Raw genomic sequence first — 19,260 nt, 5'->3', positions numbered from 1 at the left:
AAGATTAAATTGAACTTTTAAACTAATTTAAATAAAATTAATTAAATTAAACATTTTTAATAAATACAGTTAAATTGAATAAGTCTCTTTAATCTTTACCTCATCTTACTCTTTTTTTTGTGTTGATTTCATGAATAAATTGGCTATAATTCATGAATTAGATTTGTCGAAATGTACTTTGCATGAGCTTCTATGTTGATATCCTTTATTCTATTATGCTTTGTGTGAATGAAAATGAAGATGAGATGGTATTGTTTGTGGATTACTTGTAATTTCTTACAAATATTTTAAATTATTTTGGCCTAATGTTTTGTTCGTGAGGATGGACATTGTATTGTTTATGGAATGTTTCCTTGTTTTTTAAGGAGATTTCAATAATGATAGATTAGATTCAAATAATTGGATGTTAGCTTAATATGTAGGGATGAGCAGTATTCGGTTCAAATCGAAAAAATTGATCGAATCGAATTGATTTGAAAATTTGGTTGGTTTTTTATATATTTCAGTTTGGTTCGATTTTTAATTTTAGAAAGTTCGGTTATTTCGGTTCGGTTCGGTTTTGATCAGAAAAAACTGAAAAAACCGAACCGAACCGATTAGTGATAATAATATGTTTTTTCAATAATATAGAGAAATTAAAGATTAAAATATTTTAATTAAATTTTAAAATATTAAAAATAAAGTGTAAAAAATAAAAAAAATTATTAAAAATCGAAACCGATCAAATCGAACCGAATCGAACCGAATCAGACCGGTTCGGTTCGGTTCGATTTCTGATCAAAATCGGTTCGGTTCGGTTTTCATAAACACTAAAATTTCAGTTTTCGGTTTATTCAATTCGATTCGATTTTGAACCGAACCGACCGAATGCTCACTCCTAGTAATATCCGACTAAATTTCGATTTTGAAATTTCGACAAAATCTCTATTGCAATTCGAAATGTTGAAACTGAAAATTTTAGGGGTAAAATGAGTTTTAAAAAAATAAATTTTAAGTATTTTAAAATGTGTTTTAAAATAAAAAAAATTTAGAAAACTTTTAAGATTCAGTTGCCGAGTATGGCTTTTCTAGCACATCTATAAATAAGGCTCTAGTTTAAAAATGGGAAGAAATATTTCTTTATTCTTTTTCTGATACTTTTGAGTTTTACTTTTAAATCGTCTGCAAAGGTTTCACTTTTCTTCCATATTCGGCTGTGAAGATTAATATTTGGGTTTAAGAGCTTGAAGTTTATGTTTCTCTCAACAATTATTCTTTTTCTCTCTTTTTTTTTGTTGTTTGATCCTCCAATAGGTAAGTTCACATTCATTTGAAGTCTTTACATGCTTTTTCAATTTTATCCTATAATGCATGCTATTAGAACCTATTTTTTGTGGCATGCAAGTTTTAATGTTTAAGGTTAGAATAACTGTATTAATGAAATATACAATTTCTATTTTAATCTTTTTGGGTTGCATGTGGCGTGTCATATGTTGTATGATGTGTTTTGAAGGCTTTTGAAGTCGTTAGTTGTTAGTTTGAGCTTGGTTTAGCGGTTGCATATGAGTTTGATTGTATTTTGAGGACTATTCCTGTATTGAATAAGAATCCAGATTTGGTCGTTGAATCTGCGTGTGAAAACTGCCCTTTAGACCGCCTAACATACTTTCGAAAGTTTGAATTTTAAATTTATAAGGGATTTTAAGCCGTTGAACCTGCTGCCGAAAATCTCTTATTCAATCGTTTTTAGCTCATTTTCTAAATATTTTCTTATATGCTTTTAAAGGTTTCTTGAGATAGTTTGAAGAGTTGTAAAAGTAATTTTTGGTCATTCATTTAAATTCATCTGTGTATGATTTTCATCTGTGTATGATTAAACTTGAAAGATCGTAGAAACTGACAGTGAGATAACTGCTTCAAAACTAGGCTTGTGTCAACCAGAGATGAGTGAACTAAACTAAACTATTATTTTAAATAAATCGAACATTTTAAGTATGCTCATACATCACAAATGTCATGTGTATATGATTAGGTCGTTTTGCATTAGAATTTACAAATACGATGTATTGCATAATTAATTGTTATTGTGGATAAATGTTGAACGATCAACTAGCTCTCGAGTGTATTATGTTATGTATGACAGATGTGAAAATTAAGGTTAAAATTGATTCTATGCCCCTAACATTATGTAAGATAAATATTAGAGTGCACATTCTACGTCCTGACACTATGGATATATTATGTTATATTTAAGATGAATTCTTAAAAAAACACTTATTGTGAACTATTGAAATTACGGAGAATTATTGGTGATAAGTTCATTTTAATGTGAATTGTTTGTATTATAACACATTCATACAATTATATATTTTATTAAATTATTTTATGATTATGTTTCTACTCACTAACTTTATTCCTTTTTTCTAATCTCAGATTTGCAGGACTAAAATTCGCTAGGAATGTCAGTATTTTTTTTGGGATAGTTCTGATGTAATAGTATAATTGTGGATATATAATATACTGTGATTTAGAATTGTATTTTGTCCGAATTTTCTTTTATGATTCATTGTTTATGATCTTATTGTATAAAAATTTTAAATTTAAGTTATATTTAAACCAAATTAAAATATGTAACGGCCACTATATTAGAGTATTTGATAAGAGTTATAGTATAAATTTTATATTTTTAGTTATATTTATATGCGTATGTCTAGTATTAGTTTATGAGATGAAAATATTTTTATATACTTTTAAAATCATATTTGAAATTATATTATATATAACAGAATGTATAGTAAATTTACTATACGTTTCAATGACTTTAAGGCGATCTGAATTTTAGTGCAAATAGCTATTCAATTTTTTAATTGTGGAATAATTTATTAAAATTTAAAAAAGTCAAAGCGTATTAAAAAACTCATAAAAATAAGTGAAAATTCATTTTTTAAACTGAATTGATCGAGTTTCTTTGATTGTACAGTTTTGATTTATTTTTAATAATTTATAAAATTAATTTAATCGATTTTGAGTGGTTGGAATCAATAATGATCCATATCGCCCATGCTCAGGCCTATGCACATGGCAGTTTAAGGGACAATAAATGTTTGCATAGCTATCATGAACTTTTCAAAGTTTAAACTATACAGAGGGGAAAAAAATTCTTGTTCCTTTGGAGAAAAGAAAATTCTTATTCTAACTGGATTTAGTTGGATTTAATACTTATGGTTTATTATTCATATTATTTTATAACTCTCTTAATTATATTTTTAAATAATTAAAGTACGGCAAAATATTTTGAAAATTTGGAATATAAATTATGTATTTAATTTTAAAAAAATAAAAAAAGAAAAATTGTACTACCTAAATCAATAACATTAACAATAAAAAAATCCAATAATTATAATAATGGAAGATTTACATTTTAATTCCTGGACATTGCCATTATTAATAAGTCAGTTTCTGTATTTTTAAAAACCTATTAAAACGTCCTTATATTTTCTTTTCATCAACGGAATAGTCATTCCATCTATTTTTACCGTTAAAAATATAATAAAAAACTAAATTACCCCCTTATTTTCTTCCTCCTCTTCTGTTTCTTCTTCTTTTTCGGAGAAGGAGGAGGAAAAAAAAGATAAAAACTATTTCGTTGATAAAAAAAATGATAAGAACGTTTTAATAGATGTGAGAAAAAATAGAGACTATTTCATTAACGGAAATAAACGATAAGAACGTTTTAATAAATATGAAAAAAATAAAAATATTTTAATAAATTTTAAAAAATATAAAGATTAACTTGTTAATAATAATAATATCTAAAAATTAAATAAAGGGTTTAATTTGAAGGTAAAATTGAATTTTAAAATTTTTTTCTTTTATTTTTTTTATCTGAAACGAGAATAAAAAAACTATTTCGTTGACGAAAAAAAAAAAATAAATTTTAAAAAATTATAAAAATTGACTTGTTAATAATAATAATAATAATAATAATAATAATATTATGGACTAAATTTTCGGAAAACAACAAAGAAAAAGTCGAAATGGCCTTGTCAGAAAAAAACAGGAGTTAAGATTTTGGGTATCAAGTGTCTGAAAGCTTAGCAGTTTTCTCCCACTTATTTAATAGAAATCAAGAAATTATTCAATACAGGTGTCATTAATAACGTAATATTCAGAAGACTAGGGGTGAGCATTCGGCCGGTTCGGTTCAAAACCGAACCGAACCGAATAAACCGAAAACCGAAATTTGAGTGTTTATGAAAATCGAATCGAACCGATTTTAGTCAGAAATCGAACCGAACCGAACCGGTCTGATTCGGTTCGGTTCGGTTCGGTTTGATCGGTTTCGATTTTAATAATTTTTTTTACACTTTATTTTTAATATTTTAAAATTTAATTAAAATATTTTAATTTTAATATGATTTAATTTCTATATATTATTGAAAAAATATATTATTACTAATCGGTTCGGTTCGATTTTTTCGGTTTTTTTCTGATCAAAATCAAACCGAACCAAAATAATCGAAATTTTTGAAATTGAAAACCGAATCAAACCGAAATATATAAAAAACTGAATTAAATTTTCAAATCGATTCGATTCGATCGATTTTTTTGATTTGAACCGAATACTGCTCACCCCTATTCAGAACCAATACAAGTAAGATATTTTCATAAAATATATTGTATAAATTAATTAAAAAAAATATTATTTAATCACGTACCTATTTTGTTCAGTGTCCTATTTTTTTTAGACAGTTACTTGGTTCTTCATCTTGTATAGGAGAGATCAGAGCCATTGATTTAGATCAGAGCCATTAATATATATTAAATATTAATAATTAATAATAAAGGAATTTATATAAAATTTATCATAATTAATTATTATAATAAAATTATTATATATATTATATTGTATCGTAGATATTCTCTGTCACATATTATCAAATTGATATTTTCTTTTTAGAGGGGTATTAAGACAGGTGAACACTTTTTTGTTCTAATTGGAATAATCAAATCTTTAAACTGGTTGGGACTAAATGGAAATCCAGCTGGATAAGGATGATGTGGGTCCAGAAAGACCTTGGTTTACTTTATGAGTCAATGCATATTGGAAAGTGGATCTCAAATAATTAAAAAAATAAAATAAAATGAACTCAATTTATTTGTTCTTCTAATTTAATAAAATAAATTATTATTTAATTTTGATTATATAAAAAATTTATCAATTGAGTTATTGATTTTAAAAAATATATTAAAATATTTTTAAAATTTTAAAGATTTATTATTTAAATATTTTATAAATTTTAATTTTAATATTATTAAAAAATTTAAAATACTTTTAAATATAAAAACATTAATTAATAAATTTTTTAAAATTAATTTTATAATTTTAATTCAATTTAAAACCGAATCACACCATGAGGCTATTAATGAGATTGAGTTGAGTTTACAAGTTTTGCAGGTGAGGGCTTATGGCTGCCAAATTGCAATCGGTGCTCTTTATCCTATTGTTCCAATGGCTAATGAAAGCATTACCAGCAACATCTTCCATGGCAAAACCTGGATGTCCAAACAAGTGTGGAAACGTCACAATTCCTTATCCATTTGGAATTGGAGCTGGCTGTTACATGGATCCAGGCTTTGAAGTATTCTGCAACAAATCTTCTCTCCTTCATAAACCCTACATAGGCAGCGTCGGCCTGGAACTGCTCCAAGTTTCAATAGATGGCACAATTCGCGTCAACAATCCAGTGCTCTCCTCTAATTGCCAGAACAGAGCTCCAATGGCAGACGTAAGCTTATCAGGCAGCCCCTTCTTCTTTTCAGACACTCGCAATAGGTTCACAGCTCTAGGTTGTGACAATCTCGCCTTGATTTACCGGCAAGATATGGTTATCGGTGGTTGCCTGTCTATTTGCAACACAACAGTCAGGGAAAGAAGCTGCAACGGCATAAATTGCTGTCAGATCACAATCCCCTCTTACCTCCAGTTCATAAACGCATCGTTTAGAGGTATCTCTGCTTCAGAGGATCATGAGCAATGCAGGGTTGGATTTATGGTTGATAAAGAATGGTTCAGTTATCCTATGGTTGATAAAGAATGGTTCAATTATTCTAGAGTGACAAGGGCAATGGAGTATGTACCAGTGGTGTTAGAATGGGGAATCAGTAATGGAACTTGCAGGGATTCGCCTGAAAGGAGCTCCAATAGGGGAAATTCAACCAATCTCTGCGGCAGTTATGCTTCCTGTTCAACTAAAATGGGCGAATATTACCATTGTTCTTGCAATTCTGGCTATGAAGGAAATCCGTACCTTTCTTGTCAAGGTAACTTTACAAAACTAAAGTTTTATTTGATTCAAATAGGATAATAAATTAATTTTTTTTTTTGGTAAAATATATTTAAAATTAAAGGAAATATGTTATTTTTATATTAAAAAAAGTAAGGATTTTTTATTTTGCAGGGAGTAAAAGAGAAATTGTCAACTTAAATAAACGTAATTTTGGCAATCGTTGAAAACTTGAAGTTAGTTAAATTATTCCAACTAAATAACACTTAAGATTTGGAATTTGTTTATGAATTATTTTTAGGGTACATGGAGCTTATTTACCTGTACAATACGGAGATGACTTTTTACAAAACTATACTAAGAAAATTGGAAAACAAAATTTCCTAGTTTTTTGTTTTTTTTTTCCTCAAAATTTAATTACGATTTGTGTAATAATTCTAACTTGTTTTCCTTTTTTTTTTTCTTTATAATAAAAGTTCTCTTTTTCAAAATGGAAAACGATAAATCTTCCATAATAAAAATTATAGTATGATATTTATAGAATTAATATATATATTCTTAGCAATTTTTAAAAATTTAAAAATTTAATAGTTATATTTTAACACTATCAAACTAAATATCATTTGGTCCAATTTGCAATCAAATTTTCATAAATTATCTTAGAATGACCAAAATAACTCAAAAGATAAATTACTTTTCATCTTTATATGGTATTAAATTTAACATATATCCAACAACTTTAATACTCTACCTTTACTTTGTCAAACTTGAAAAATACATTATTTTCAAATGTGGGTGGAAAGATTTTTTAGTTTGATTAAATTAAAATATAAGAATAAAATTATTAAAAAATTAAAAATCGATTTTAATATAATTAAGAGATGAGAAAACTAATATACTCGTATTATTAAGATTGCATTTGATATATATATATATAAAAGATCAATTTCATATGAAAAAGCTTGATGAGCATGTAATGTATATATGTATCAAGATTCTAATAGTATAATCAAATTGATCTTAATCAGATTTTAAATATTCAAATTTAACTCATGAAATTTTATTTAGAAATAAATTTAAGCTTCAATTTAGTTAGAATTTTAATATTAAAGTTTTATTTGAATCTAATTAAATTTTATTATTTGAGTTCAATTTGAACTCAGTTAGTAACTCATTTAACTAGAAAAATGAACTTGTTAAAAAGATTAAATTCTCGAACTCAATAATATAAAGCTGATATTCAAATTCGAATTTGAAATCGATTTGAAAATTTTATAATGCATTTTTATTCTATGAGTTATTAATTATTAATAATACAAATAACATGGAAAAGAAATTACAATAATACAAAGCAAGTAAACAAAATTCTATCAAATAACAGAGTAAGTAAAGTTAAAAACAAGCTCAATTATTAATTATTAGATTATTAATATATTAGCATTTTTTTAATTTAAATATATTATTTACATTATTATTATATATGATACAAAAGATTACATGTAATATAAATACAAAATATTATATATATATATAGTAAATATTATAAGTACAATCAAGTTATATAATTATATATATATATAAGTTTCATCACTTTTATTATATTGATTTATATTTAAATTATATGAATATTTTAATTTATAAAATTAATTAGATAATAATAAATATGAAATACTTATAAGGGCATATGCATAAATATATAAAAGTAGAGACAATAATGATAATGAATAGAAAAAGAAAGTAGAGACAATAATGATAAAATATAAAAAAAATGTGCTGAAAGAGAGGTGCAGTGGGAGAGAAATATATAGAGTTATATTGCATTTACTCAAACTAATAAATATATAAATTAACAATATATATAATTATATAGTTTAGTATTATTTAATATTTAAAAAATAAAACAAATATATATATATATATAATTGAATGAATATTTAGAATAATATTAATTACTTATATTATGATTAAAAAAGTATTTATAACTTTTTTTATAAAAAATTATTTATAAAGTCACCTAATATTTACTATATAATATTTATTATTTTATATTAAAAATATATTTATTATTTAATATTCTAAATTTATTTTTTTATAGTCATATTGTTACCTTAATTTTTTTATTATAAATTTAAAATTAAATTATAAATAATTATATTTTATAATTTTAAATAGTATTCTTTTAGAAAAATAATAATTAAAATAAATTTAATTTCAAATTTATAATATAAAAAACAAATATCAATATTTAAACCAATTACAAATAATTTAACTCATGAACCTATTTAATATATTTATAAATAAATTTATTATTAAAACATTTTAAGTTAGCTGAAGTATGAATACAAGACTACGTATAAATTTTAAAATGAGTCGAGTTCACAAGTTTAATGAACTTAATATAATTATACTCAAACAAAATTAAATTCGAATTTAATATATTTTTAACTAAATCCAAATAAATTTTTATCAAGTCTAATATCGAATAACTCATAAATAATTTAGTTAATATATATTTCTACAAAATTCATATCAAATTATTAACAGTTATATAATTGATATATAAATTTAAATACAAATATTTAATTTAAAAGTATTTTTTATTATAATCCATAACATTTAGTAAAATCAATAATTTAGTTTCTCCTCGTTTGATAGAAAATAACTTAGTATTCATAAAATATTATTTCTGTTAATATTTTTCATTAGTTAAGCATAAATTATATATGTTAACTCAAATTGGATGAATTAAATTATTTCAGATATTAAAAAGTAAACAGACTAAATTATCAATAAATATTGAAATTCAAATAATTAAATCATTGTAGTTTACCTGCGAATTTTAACAAAATGACTTAAAAAAAAAAAGAAATCTGAATCGTTTCTATTAAGAATATAGAGTTAAATTGTGCATTTTATCATCTCATACTCTCTTATAAATTACACTTAATTTAAAAATAAATGATAACATGTCCGTATGAGGTTTAGCTTTTCATAACCAAACTTTATTTTTGCATATCAAATTATATCATTAAATTTAAAAAAATTACTATTTAATCTTTATAGTATTAAAAACTTAGTTAGTTTATCGATTTTGAAAAATATATTAACACGTTCTTGACATTTTAAAAAATTTACTAGTCCCGTTAGTTTTTAACAATTAAGTATTGTAAAAAAATTTAAAATATTTTTGATACGGAATAACTAATTAGTAAATTTTTTAAAAATTTAATATATAATTAATAAATTTTTAAATAGTAAAATATTTAATGGTAAAATTAACGGAGAGACTAACTAGTAAATTTTTTAAAATTTTTGAGATATTTTAATAAATTTTTTAAAATAAAAAAACTAATAAATGAATTTTATTACACTATAGAAATTGAGTAATAATATATTTTTTAATTTAATAGTTTAATATATTAAATTAGGTGATTAAATGTTGATGAGTTTTTGTTAATGATGTCAAAGTTGACTCTAATTAAATGGGATTAAAATTCATATTCCAATCAGCTGAAAATTAATCGATTGAATGAAAATTATCCTTAATGATGAAATTCTCATATTTATTTCTTCCTCTTAAATAAAAATTCACATTACACCCACAGATATTTGGTATTTCAAAAGAATTTTCTTCAATTAGTCCTCATTTTCTTTTCTATTAATCATTTTCGGCGTTTGAATTAAAACCTTTATATGAAAGAAGTGATACATTAAAGTAAGAACCTTTTTTTTCAAAAACTATTTTTTATTTTTAGAATGTTTAAATAAATTGATAATGAAAATATTTTTTATTAATGAAAAACTAAAATTAATTTTTTTCCAAAACATAAAATCATATTATGTATATATATAAATCTGTCTGACTTTTTCGTATATAAATCTTATTAATATAATTTTTTTAATGTTGTATTTAAATAATACTTTTTAAAAATATTTTATATTTATAATTTATTTTTCTCCCCATAAACAATACCTCCCTCTTTCTCCTTCCAAATATCCAAACGACACTTTTCTAAAATTTGCATGTATACTGGGACGGATACAAGTAAGAGCCAAGGGTCTACGGTCCCTAAAATTTTTTAAGATATTTTTTTAATATAAAAGGAAAAATATTAATAAATTTTTAATTTTTAAAAATTTATTAGTTGGTTTCTATTTAAAAATTATTTAATTAAAATGTTTTTATATTTTATAAAATTAAATTCTTTAATTTCTCTGTTAATAAATTCATTAATTTATTTAATAATTTTAAATTTATACTATTTAATCATTTTGACTAAAACTAAAAATAAGTTAGACCAATAATTTTTTTAATAAATAAATAAAATAATTTATATATTTTATTAAATTATATATTAAACTATTTAAATTTAAAATTTTTAGAAAAAGGAAGTTTATGGATAATTATTAGATTATTAATGGGTCTTGTGGATTGTTTATATTTTAAATAATAAATTTTAAATTTAAAAAAAATGAGTTTAGTAGATAACCGTTAGATTTTTAAATATAGATAAATGTAAATAGTGTGTATATAAATAATAAGTTATAAAATTCAGATAAAAATAAAAAAAAATCTTAAAGACCAATATTTTATATAGATAAATTGATTTAATTTATAAAATTATATATATTAATTATTTTATTTTCAACTTAAAAATTTTATTTTTAATATATGCATAAATAAGTTTTTTTTAAATCAATAAAATTTAAAGTATCATTGAAAATATAATTGAGTACCAAACTTAAATTTCTGGATTTATTCACCACTGCATGTACCAGATATCAATGAATGCGAAGATCCGAGAAATAATTTGTGTCCAGAGATATCCATGTGTGAAAACAGGCCAGGAAGCTACGCGTGCTTCTCTTGGAGTAACGACGGCTATGCCTATTCCAAAAGACGGGGTGATCATTACAAGTAAGTGTTGCCTTTTTTTTTAATGTTTTATTTTAAGAAAATTATAGTTAATAATGTGAAAAAAATTTAAAAATAATAATAAAAAAGAAACTATTCACATTTTAATATATATATTTTAAACTATAAAAAATTAATTATTATATTCTAAGTTAATCAACTAATTTATTTATAACTATTATTAAATTTTATCGTCAAATTTAATAGAATTACTTTGTTGTCATTCTTCATTTTATTTACTATTAAAAATTAATATTTTAATATAATTTAAACAAATAATTATTAAAAAATTTTAAATTTTATTAATTTTAATAATTATATTTTTAATAAATATATTTAAATTAATTTTTTAATTTATTTAATTTATAATTTTAAATTAAAAGTTGATAACTCATTTTTAAATTTTTTTTTTATTAATGAATTATAAATTTTTATATAATTATTGGTTATGAGTGTTATGATAATAATATCACTAATAAGTTAAGAATTATAATTTTTACTATTTAAAAAATTTATTATATTTATTATATTCAGTTTAATAAAATTAAAAAAAAATAATCAGGTTAATTAATAAAAGATAGCTAAATTCAATTTAATTTATAATTATAATTTATATTTTATCTAATGAATTTAATTATTTTAAATTTATTAAATTAATTATTAAATTTTAATATAATTAGAGTCAATATAATAAATATAATTAATTTTTTAAATAAAAAATAATGTGCTTCTTAATTTATTAGAGTTAATGTTATTATATTTATTTATAATTATGTAAAAAATTATATTTATTGATAAAAAAATAAAATTGAATTATTAATTTTTAAAAATATATCATTCGAAATTATAAATAAAATAATCAAAATTAAAAATCAAATCAAATTAAAAATAATTTAATTATATTTATTAAAAAAATATAATTATTAAAATTTATAAAATTTTAAATTTTTTTAATAATTATTAATTATATTAAAATATTAATATTCATATCGACTAAAATGATAATGTGGTATTTCTTTTAAATTTAATAATGAATTTAACTATATAATATAAATAAATTTAAATGATTAATTCACAATATATTAATTAATTTTTATAATTTAAAATATATAGGTTAAAATATGAATAATTTAAAATTTTTTTGTTATTATTCTAAAAATATATTAATTACTCAATTAATTTGAAAAAACATATTAAAATGTCTGTAAAATTTTAAAAATTTTATTAATTAATACTTTAATTATTTTTAATCCTTCAAAATTTATATGATATAAAGAGATTTATTAATAGTTGAGCCTTTAATTTTAAAAATATATTAAAAATTTAAAAGGTTTTTAAAAATTAAATTAATTAATTTATATATATTTAAAATATTTTAAATTTGTATTCATAATTATAAATATATCTAAATAAATTTTAGAGATTTCAGAGTTTTGTTCACTCAATTTTTAATTTTCAATTCAAAAAAAGATATTTTAAATTTATTTTAATATTTAATAATTAAAGTTACTGGAGAGATAATTTAATAGAGTTTTAAAATTTTAAAGATATTTTAATATATTTTTTAAAAATTAAAATCAACTTATTAATATTTTTATATTATAAATAATAAATTTTTTATTTTATAATTTAATATTTCATTAATTATTTTCTTTTTATTTATTTTGTTATTCATGATCATTAGCATTAATTGCTACACGTTTTTTTTATTAAAAGGGTAGGAAATTAGAATGTTAAATTTCAAATTTCTTACTTTTTCAAAAAAAAAATTTAAAATTTCTTAAAATTCAACTAAATGCACTAGTTATCGCTGGATTAAACCCGTTAATACATATTGAAAAATATTAATGCTATAATTTTTCTTCACTTACACATATAAGATGCAAAATAAAATATTATAATTCATCTTTAATTATGTTTAAAATTAAAACATGAGCCTCTTAACTTTTATTTTATAGTTTAATCTCTTTATTTTAATTAAAAGCATCACATCCAATTTTCAATTAATTTTTTTGTTAATTATCTATAAAATGATTAAAATACTCTTATTATATTATTTTTCTACGAAAAATTAATACAAGTATCTATTGACATTTCAAAATTTAATGGTTTAGTATTTGTATTTTGAATTTATTAACTTAAAAAATACACTATTTTAATATAAATAAAAATGAAAAAGTAATTTATCCAATATTAAAATTTAGAATTTTAGTATTTTCAATTTTAAAATTTTTAATATATCAACCAAGATACAAAACTTTAAAATCTAGATTATTTAATCCATATTATTACATAAAAATAAATTTAACGCAACGATTTAAATTTATTAATTTATATATTTTAACCATAATCATAGATCAATAATAATATATTAAAAAATGCTACATCTATCTTCACTGCTAAAAATAAAACAACAACTTAATTATTATTTTACATTAAATAAAAAATACGATTAAATTTATAATTTTATTAAATATAAAATAAATTTTTTATTAAAATATATTATTATATATAGTTAAAAAAATAATTTTTCTTTATAACAGTTTTAAAATGCTAACAATAATTAAATGCTATCAAATTATTATTTTAATAGTATTAAGACAATAATTTCATAACTGGTGAAAATACACTGTTATATAAACCTTGAAATTAGTAGTATCAGCATGTTTAATTTAAGTAATAAGGTTATATTTGGTATTAATATAATACAATATAATATTATCAAACTAAATATATAATTTAACTCTTAACTTTTACATAAAAAGTCAGTTTGATGTATTGAACTTTACATTGTTAATTTGACACCAGATTTTTATAGAAGAATAATTATTTTAGACTCAAAATTTTAAAAAATATAACTATTTAATCTTTCAAAACTTGAGAACACATGTAATGTAATGTAATTCATGTCCATATATAAAATTAAATAGTTACATTTTTATAAAGATCAAGTATTAACAATGAAAAGGTTATGATACTCGCTAATTTTTTTTAAAAATTAGAAAATTAAATTATATATTCAACTATATCAATCATGCAATGTAATAAATAATATAATGTAATTTATTATCATGTTACTATGTTTGATTGCAAGGTAAAAAATATAGGTAACGAGATGTTATAATATTTAATTTATTTATAGTGGTATTTATTATAATAATTGGTAGATAGTGGTAGTAATATTCCCTAAGTAGTAGTAGCAATAGTTAGATAATAATGATGGTGATGATGGTGATGTGGTAGTGATAGCATCCGAATATATGCTGATAGTTAAGCAGTGCTCAGACAGTGGCGGTGAGCCGGTGATAGTAGTTGACAACGAAAAGATAAAATCAAAATAAGTAATCATGAATTCATTTTTGTATATAATAGTTATTATATTACTTAAATGTAATTGATTATATCATATAGTTGTCATTCCATTATATAAATTCTTTTTTGTACTAAACAAAGCAATTAACTTTGAAATGTAATCCCGATTATATTTTGATAATACATAAAAAAAATAGCGCAAATAAATCGTAATTCGTATATACAGAATATGAAAAGATTTCATAGGTATCACCTAATCAATAAAATATAAAAATCAGACTTCAAGTTTTTCAGATTTTATCAATGTCCAGAATGACTTGACCGACCACTTTATAACTCGCACCACAAATGAGGCGATTGAATACAAAAAAACCGACCACAAATGAGGCGATTGAATACAAAAAAATCGACCTCAATGACCAGAGGGAATTTATTTTTGTATAGATCAAATGTTTCGGGCACAATTTGATGAAATTAAAGCAAGGTGCCAACCTCCAACGTGATGGTCGACTCCTCTAACCCTTTCTAAGGTATTAAATGAGCATGCGGAAAGACTATCTAGCCACTTGAGACACCTGCCAAAGCTATGGGCAAATCGACTTTGTATTAATTAAGCAACTGCCAGCTGCGCCGCCTGACATACCCACGACAATATGCTGCTATCCAATTTGATGGGATTTAAAGCAAGAAATTAGGGTATAAATATTCCGGAATCAACTTCTCTCTCACTTTTTTTCTCTACTAGGGACTAATCCCCCAAGAAGTTAATCTCTCTTGTATACTCAGAGAAAAACTCTAAAAATGGTAGCCCTCTAGAAATTCCTTTGAATGCTTTATCTCCTTATATTAATAAATATAATACTTGATCTGCTTTGAGCATCGGATGGTCTTCACCGGAGACATTTTCGATGAACTTTGACCGTCTTTTTCTATTTTACATATTCCATTCCACATTATCAAACATGGAGGAATCTAACGGAATCAATCATGGATCAATGATCAATCCATTGAGTCGAGCCCCTTATTCAGTGTAATCATCTAGTAATCACTCCCAACTTAATAAGATCCTTGATTACAAATTGATAAATAATTTTAGGATAATCCTTGATTACAAGTTTAATCACTCCCAACCTCTCTTAACAAGTTCTCTCTCTCACTTTTTTTTCTACCAGGTACTAATTCCCAATAAGTTAATCTCTCTTGTATACTCATAGAAGAATCCTAAAAATGGTGGCATTCTGGAAATTCCTTTGAATGCTTTGTTATTTATTTTCTTCTTATATTAATAAATCTCATATAATGCTTGATCTGACTTGAACGTTGGAGAGTCTCCATCGAAAATATCCCGGATGGACCCCTGACCGTCTTTTTTTATCTTACATGTTCCCTTCCTCTGAACTCTCCTGTTGGATCTCATTTCATCACATTTTTTATTATGTCATACCAAATATAACCTTAAGTTTAATCACTCCCAACTTAGTAAGATCCTTGATTACAAATTGATAAATAATTTTAGGATGATCCTAACTCAAAATCTTCTACTAAAGAGTTAAAATCAAAATATCTTCAACAAAATAACTTTTTAATTTGTTTCCTAGCGAGAGAGAGGATTTCCTAAATCCCATGAGGTCTTTTAAGGAAATGGTGAGTCTGCCTCGTTAGTTACATCTATGCTGCTCTTTGGAGCCTTGCTCAAGGCTTTGATCAAATCTTTGTGCAGCCACTGTACGTACTTAGCTTATTTTCTCTTTGAATTTGAATAATTTTTACTATATTTTGGATCACTGTATAAGTCTTATTTAATTAAATTAACACTAAGAAAATATGTCGAATATGCACATTATCAAAGAACTCCATACATTGAACAAATATAGTTATAAAGAAGTTCACATCACAATTTTTTGGTTAGATAGATTAATAGATAAATTGCCTATTGTGTTACTTTGATATGCAGGTATAGGTTCTGGTCTTGGGCTACTTTTTCTGCTCGGTGGCTCATGGTGGCTATACAAGTTATTAAAAAGGCGAAAAGATTTCAATCGCAGACAAAAGTTCTTTAGAAGGAATGGTGGTCTACTTTTGCAACAACAATTATCTTCGTCTGAAAGTAATATCGAGAAAACAATGTTTACGTCGAAGGAGCTAGACAAGGCTACAGACTGCTATAATGAGAATAGAATCCTCGGCCAAGGAGGGCAAGGCACAGTTTATAAAGGAATGTTGTCTGATGGAAAGCTAGCTGCAATTAAAAAGTCAAAGCTAGTGGATGAGAGTAAACTTGAGCAATTTATTAATGAAGTGGCGATTCTCTCACAGATTAACCATAGAAATGTTGTTAAATTACTAGGTTGTTGCTTGGAGACAGAAGTTCCTTTACTTGTGTATGAGTTCATTCCTAATGGAACACTCTTCCAACATCTGCATGATCCTAATGAAGAGTTTCCAATTACATGGGAAATGCGTCTACGGATTGCCACAGAAGTTGCAGGTGCTCTGTCTTATTTGCATTCAGCAGCTTCCATGCCTATTTATCATAGAGATATCAAGTCTTCAAACATACTCTTGGACATGAAATATAGAGCAAAAGTATCTGATTTCGGCACGTCAAAATCAATTGCAATTGATCAAACACATGTGACCACTCGAATACAAGGGACTTTTGGATACTTAGATCCTGAATACTTTCAGTCAAGTCAGTTCACAGAAAAGAGTGATGTTTATAGCTTCGGAGTAGTTCTTGTCGAGCTTTTAACCGGACAAAAGCCTATTTCTTCGATGCGATCAATTGAAGAGAGAAGTTTAGCAACATATTTTTTACTTTCAATGGAGGAAAATCGTTTGTTTGAAATTCTTGATGCTCGAGTTCTCAAGGAAGGAGCCAAAGAAGATATTGTAGCAGTTGCTAAACTAGCAAAAAGGTGCTTGAACTTGAACGGAAAGAAGAGGCCTACAATGAAAGCAATTGTGATGGAATTGGAAAGGATTAGAGCATCAAATGGAAATTGTTGCATCATTGAACATGATGACGAGTATGAAGAGATTGATTTTTCTCAAGGTGATTATACTGCACAATGGGATGGAGCTTCTTCTTCAACTGTGTCGTTTCAAATTAGTAGTGCACCTGTGGCATCAGATGGGCAACCTTTGCTTTCTAATGCCTGATCATGGAAGGTAAACTTTCAAGCATGCCTTATATAGGATCCATATTTTATAATATATATATAGTATAACTATTAATCATGATAAATTCTATATAAATTCACAATAATCAATAGTTAATCGTATTATAATCATTAATTATGATGAATTCTATATAGATTCACAATAATCAATAGCTAATTTTAGATAAAGAAATTAAATAACATGTATTAAAATTATAGGATCAAGTAATATGAATAATTAAAATAATAAGAATTAATAAAAATATTTTAATTAGAGTTAAAAAGTATTAAATAGTTAATTTGATTAAATACATAACTCGGAAACAATTTTCCTTTTAATTATCTAAAAAAAATTATACAAAACATTTATTAAAACATAAATGAAATGCTAAGATTCAAATCCCAACTCTTAGTAATTGAATTATTCACTTTTCGATTTAAAATTAAGTATATATTTTTATTAAATTGATTAAAATTAAAATTTATTCGTATTGAATCGATCTAATAATAATAAATAAAATGGACTTAGCCAGTATTTATTTTTATTTATAAATATTAAATTTATAATTTTATTTAAATATAAAAATATTGAACTATTTATCATTAATTTAATTACTGAGTAAAAGGGAGATTTAAGACCTTATTTATTATTACAACATTAGAAGTTGGAATGAAAAAGGTCTAAGACTACACTACAAACAAAGATTTAACAGTAGAATAAATAATTACTAGATGACTCACTAACTTTCGAGCATATTATATTATCATTATTGTATAATGATAAATATAAAATTCTATGTCGAGACTCATTCTACGCCTATAACATTATTTAAAAGAAACAGAAACATTAGATATGTCCATTCTACGTCCTATCATTATGAATATGTTATATTTAAGAGAAGTCCTAAAAAACACCCATTATAAGTCGAACGCTATTAAAATTATGGAGGGTTATCGGTGACAAGTCTATCTTGATATAATTATTTATGTTATAACATATTCATGTGATCATATGTTTTATTAAAATATTTTTGGATTATATTTCTGCTCACTAGACTCTAATAACTTATTTATTTTCCTTAATTTCAGGTTTGTAAAACTAGAATTCGCTCGGAAGGTCATGATATAGTTCTGATGTAACAGTATAATTGTGGACATATAATATATTATGGTTTAGAATTGTATTTTACTCGAATTTTTTTTTTTTTTATGATCATTTGTTTATGATATTATTATATAAAAATTTTAAATTTAAGTTATATTTGACTAAATTGAGGTATGTAATAATGACTGTACGGGATCATTTACTTAGAATTTTATTATGAATTTTATATTTTTAATTATATTTATATGTATATGTCGAGTATTAATTCATAAGATATTTTTATATATTTTTAACATTATGTTTAAAATTATATACTATTTAAATTTTATAATATATCTACAGTATATATAACGATTGTATAAACCCATGATGAATTCTATATAAATAGTTAATTTGATTAAATTCATAGTTATTAAACAATTTCTCCTTTTAATTATCTATAAAAAAAATTTATACAAAACATTTATTAAAACATAAATGAAATGATACGATTCAAATCCC

General features: G+C 23.2%; 2 protein-coding genes across 2 annotated transcripts; both read left to right on the top strand.

Annotated features, from left to right (window-relative positions):
• Positions 1-5,447: 5,447 nt before the first annotated feature.
• Positions 5,448-6,146, top strand: LOC122721290 (wall-associated receptor kinase-like 8; the record flags this gene model as incomplete). The annotated part of the gene is made up of 1 exon (XM_043950331.1): positions 5,448-6,146. A coding segment is annotated over exon 1 (699 nt), but the record flags the coding sequence as incomplete, so codon positions are not given.
• Positions 5,921-18,891, top strand: LOC110620059 (putative wall-associated receptor kinase-like 11). Its single transcript, XM_043955105.1, has 5 exons — positions 5,921-6,055; positions 6,086-6,303; positions 11,046-11,184; positions 16,448-17,664; positions 18,744-18,891. The coding sequence occupies exons 2-4, from the start codon at positions 6,148-6,150 to the stop codon at positions 17,653-17,655; spliced, it is 1,503 nt and encodes a 500-aa protein (XP_043811040.1). The 5' UTR covers positions 5,921-6,055; positions 6,086-6,147; the 3' UTR covers positions 17,656-17,664; positions 18,744-18,891.
• Positions 18,892-19,260: the final 369 nt, after the last annotated feature.

This window comes from Manihot esculenta, chromosome 1 (assembly GCF_001659605.2).
Source record: "Manihot esculenta cultivar AM560-2 chromosome 1, M.esculenta_v8, whole genome shotgun sequence".
NCBI lineage: Eukaryota > Viridiplantae > Streptophyta > Magnoliopsida > Malpighiales > Euphorbiaceae > Manihot > Manihot esculenta.
Note: the sequence above shows the minus strand (reverse complement) of the source record. Positions and strands in the feature narration are given on the sequence as shown.

Excerpts from the sequence above, each read along its gene's own strand:
- LOC110620059 (XM_043955105.1), top strand. The coding sequence starts at position 6,148 with ATGGAACTTGCAGGGATTCGCCTGAAAGGAGCTCCAATAGGGGAAATT. Across the intron at positions 6,304-11,045 it reads TCCGTACCTTTCTTGTCAAG|ATATCAATGAATGCGAAGAT; the intron begins GTAACTTTACAA and ends TGCATGTACCAG. Across the intron at positions 11,185-16,447 it reads AGACGGGGTGATCATTACAA|GTATAGGTTCTGGTCTTGGG; the intron begins GTAAGTGTTGCC and ends TTTGATATGCAG.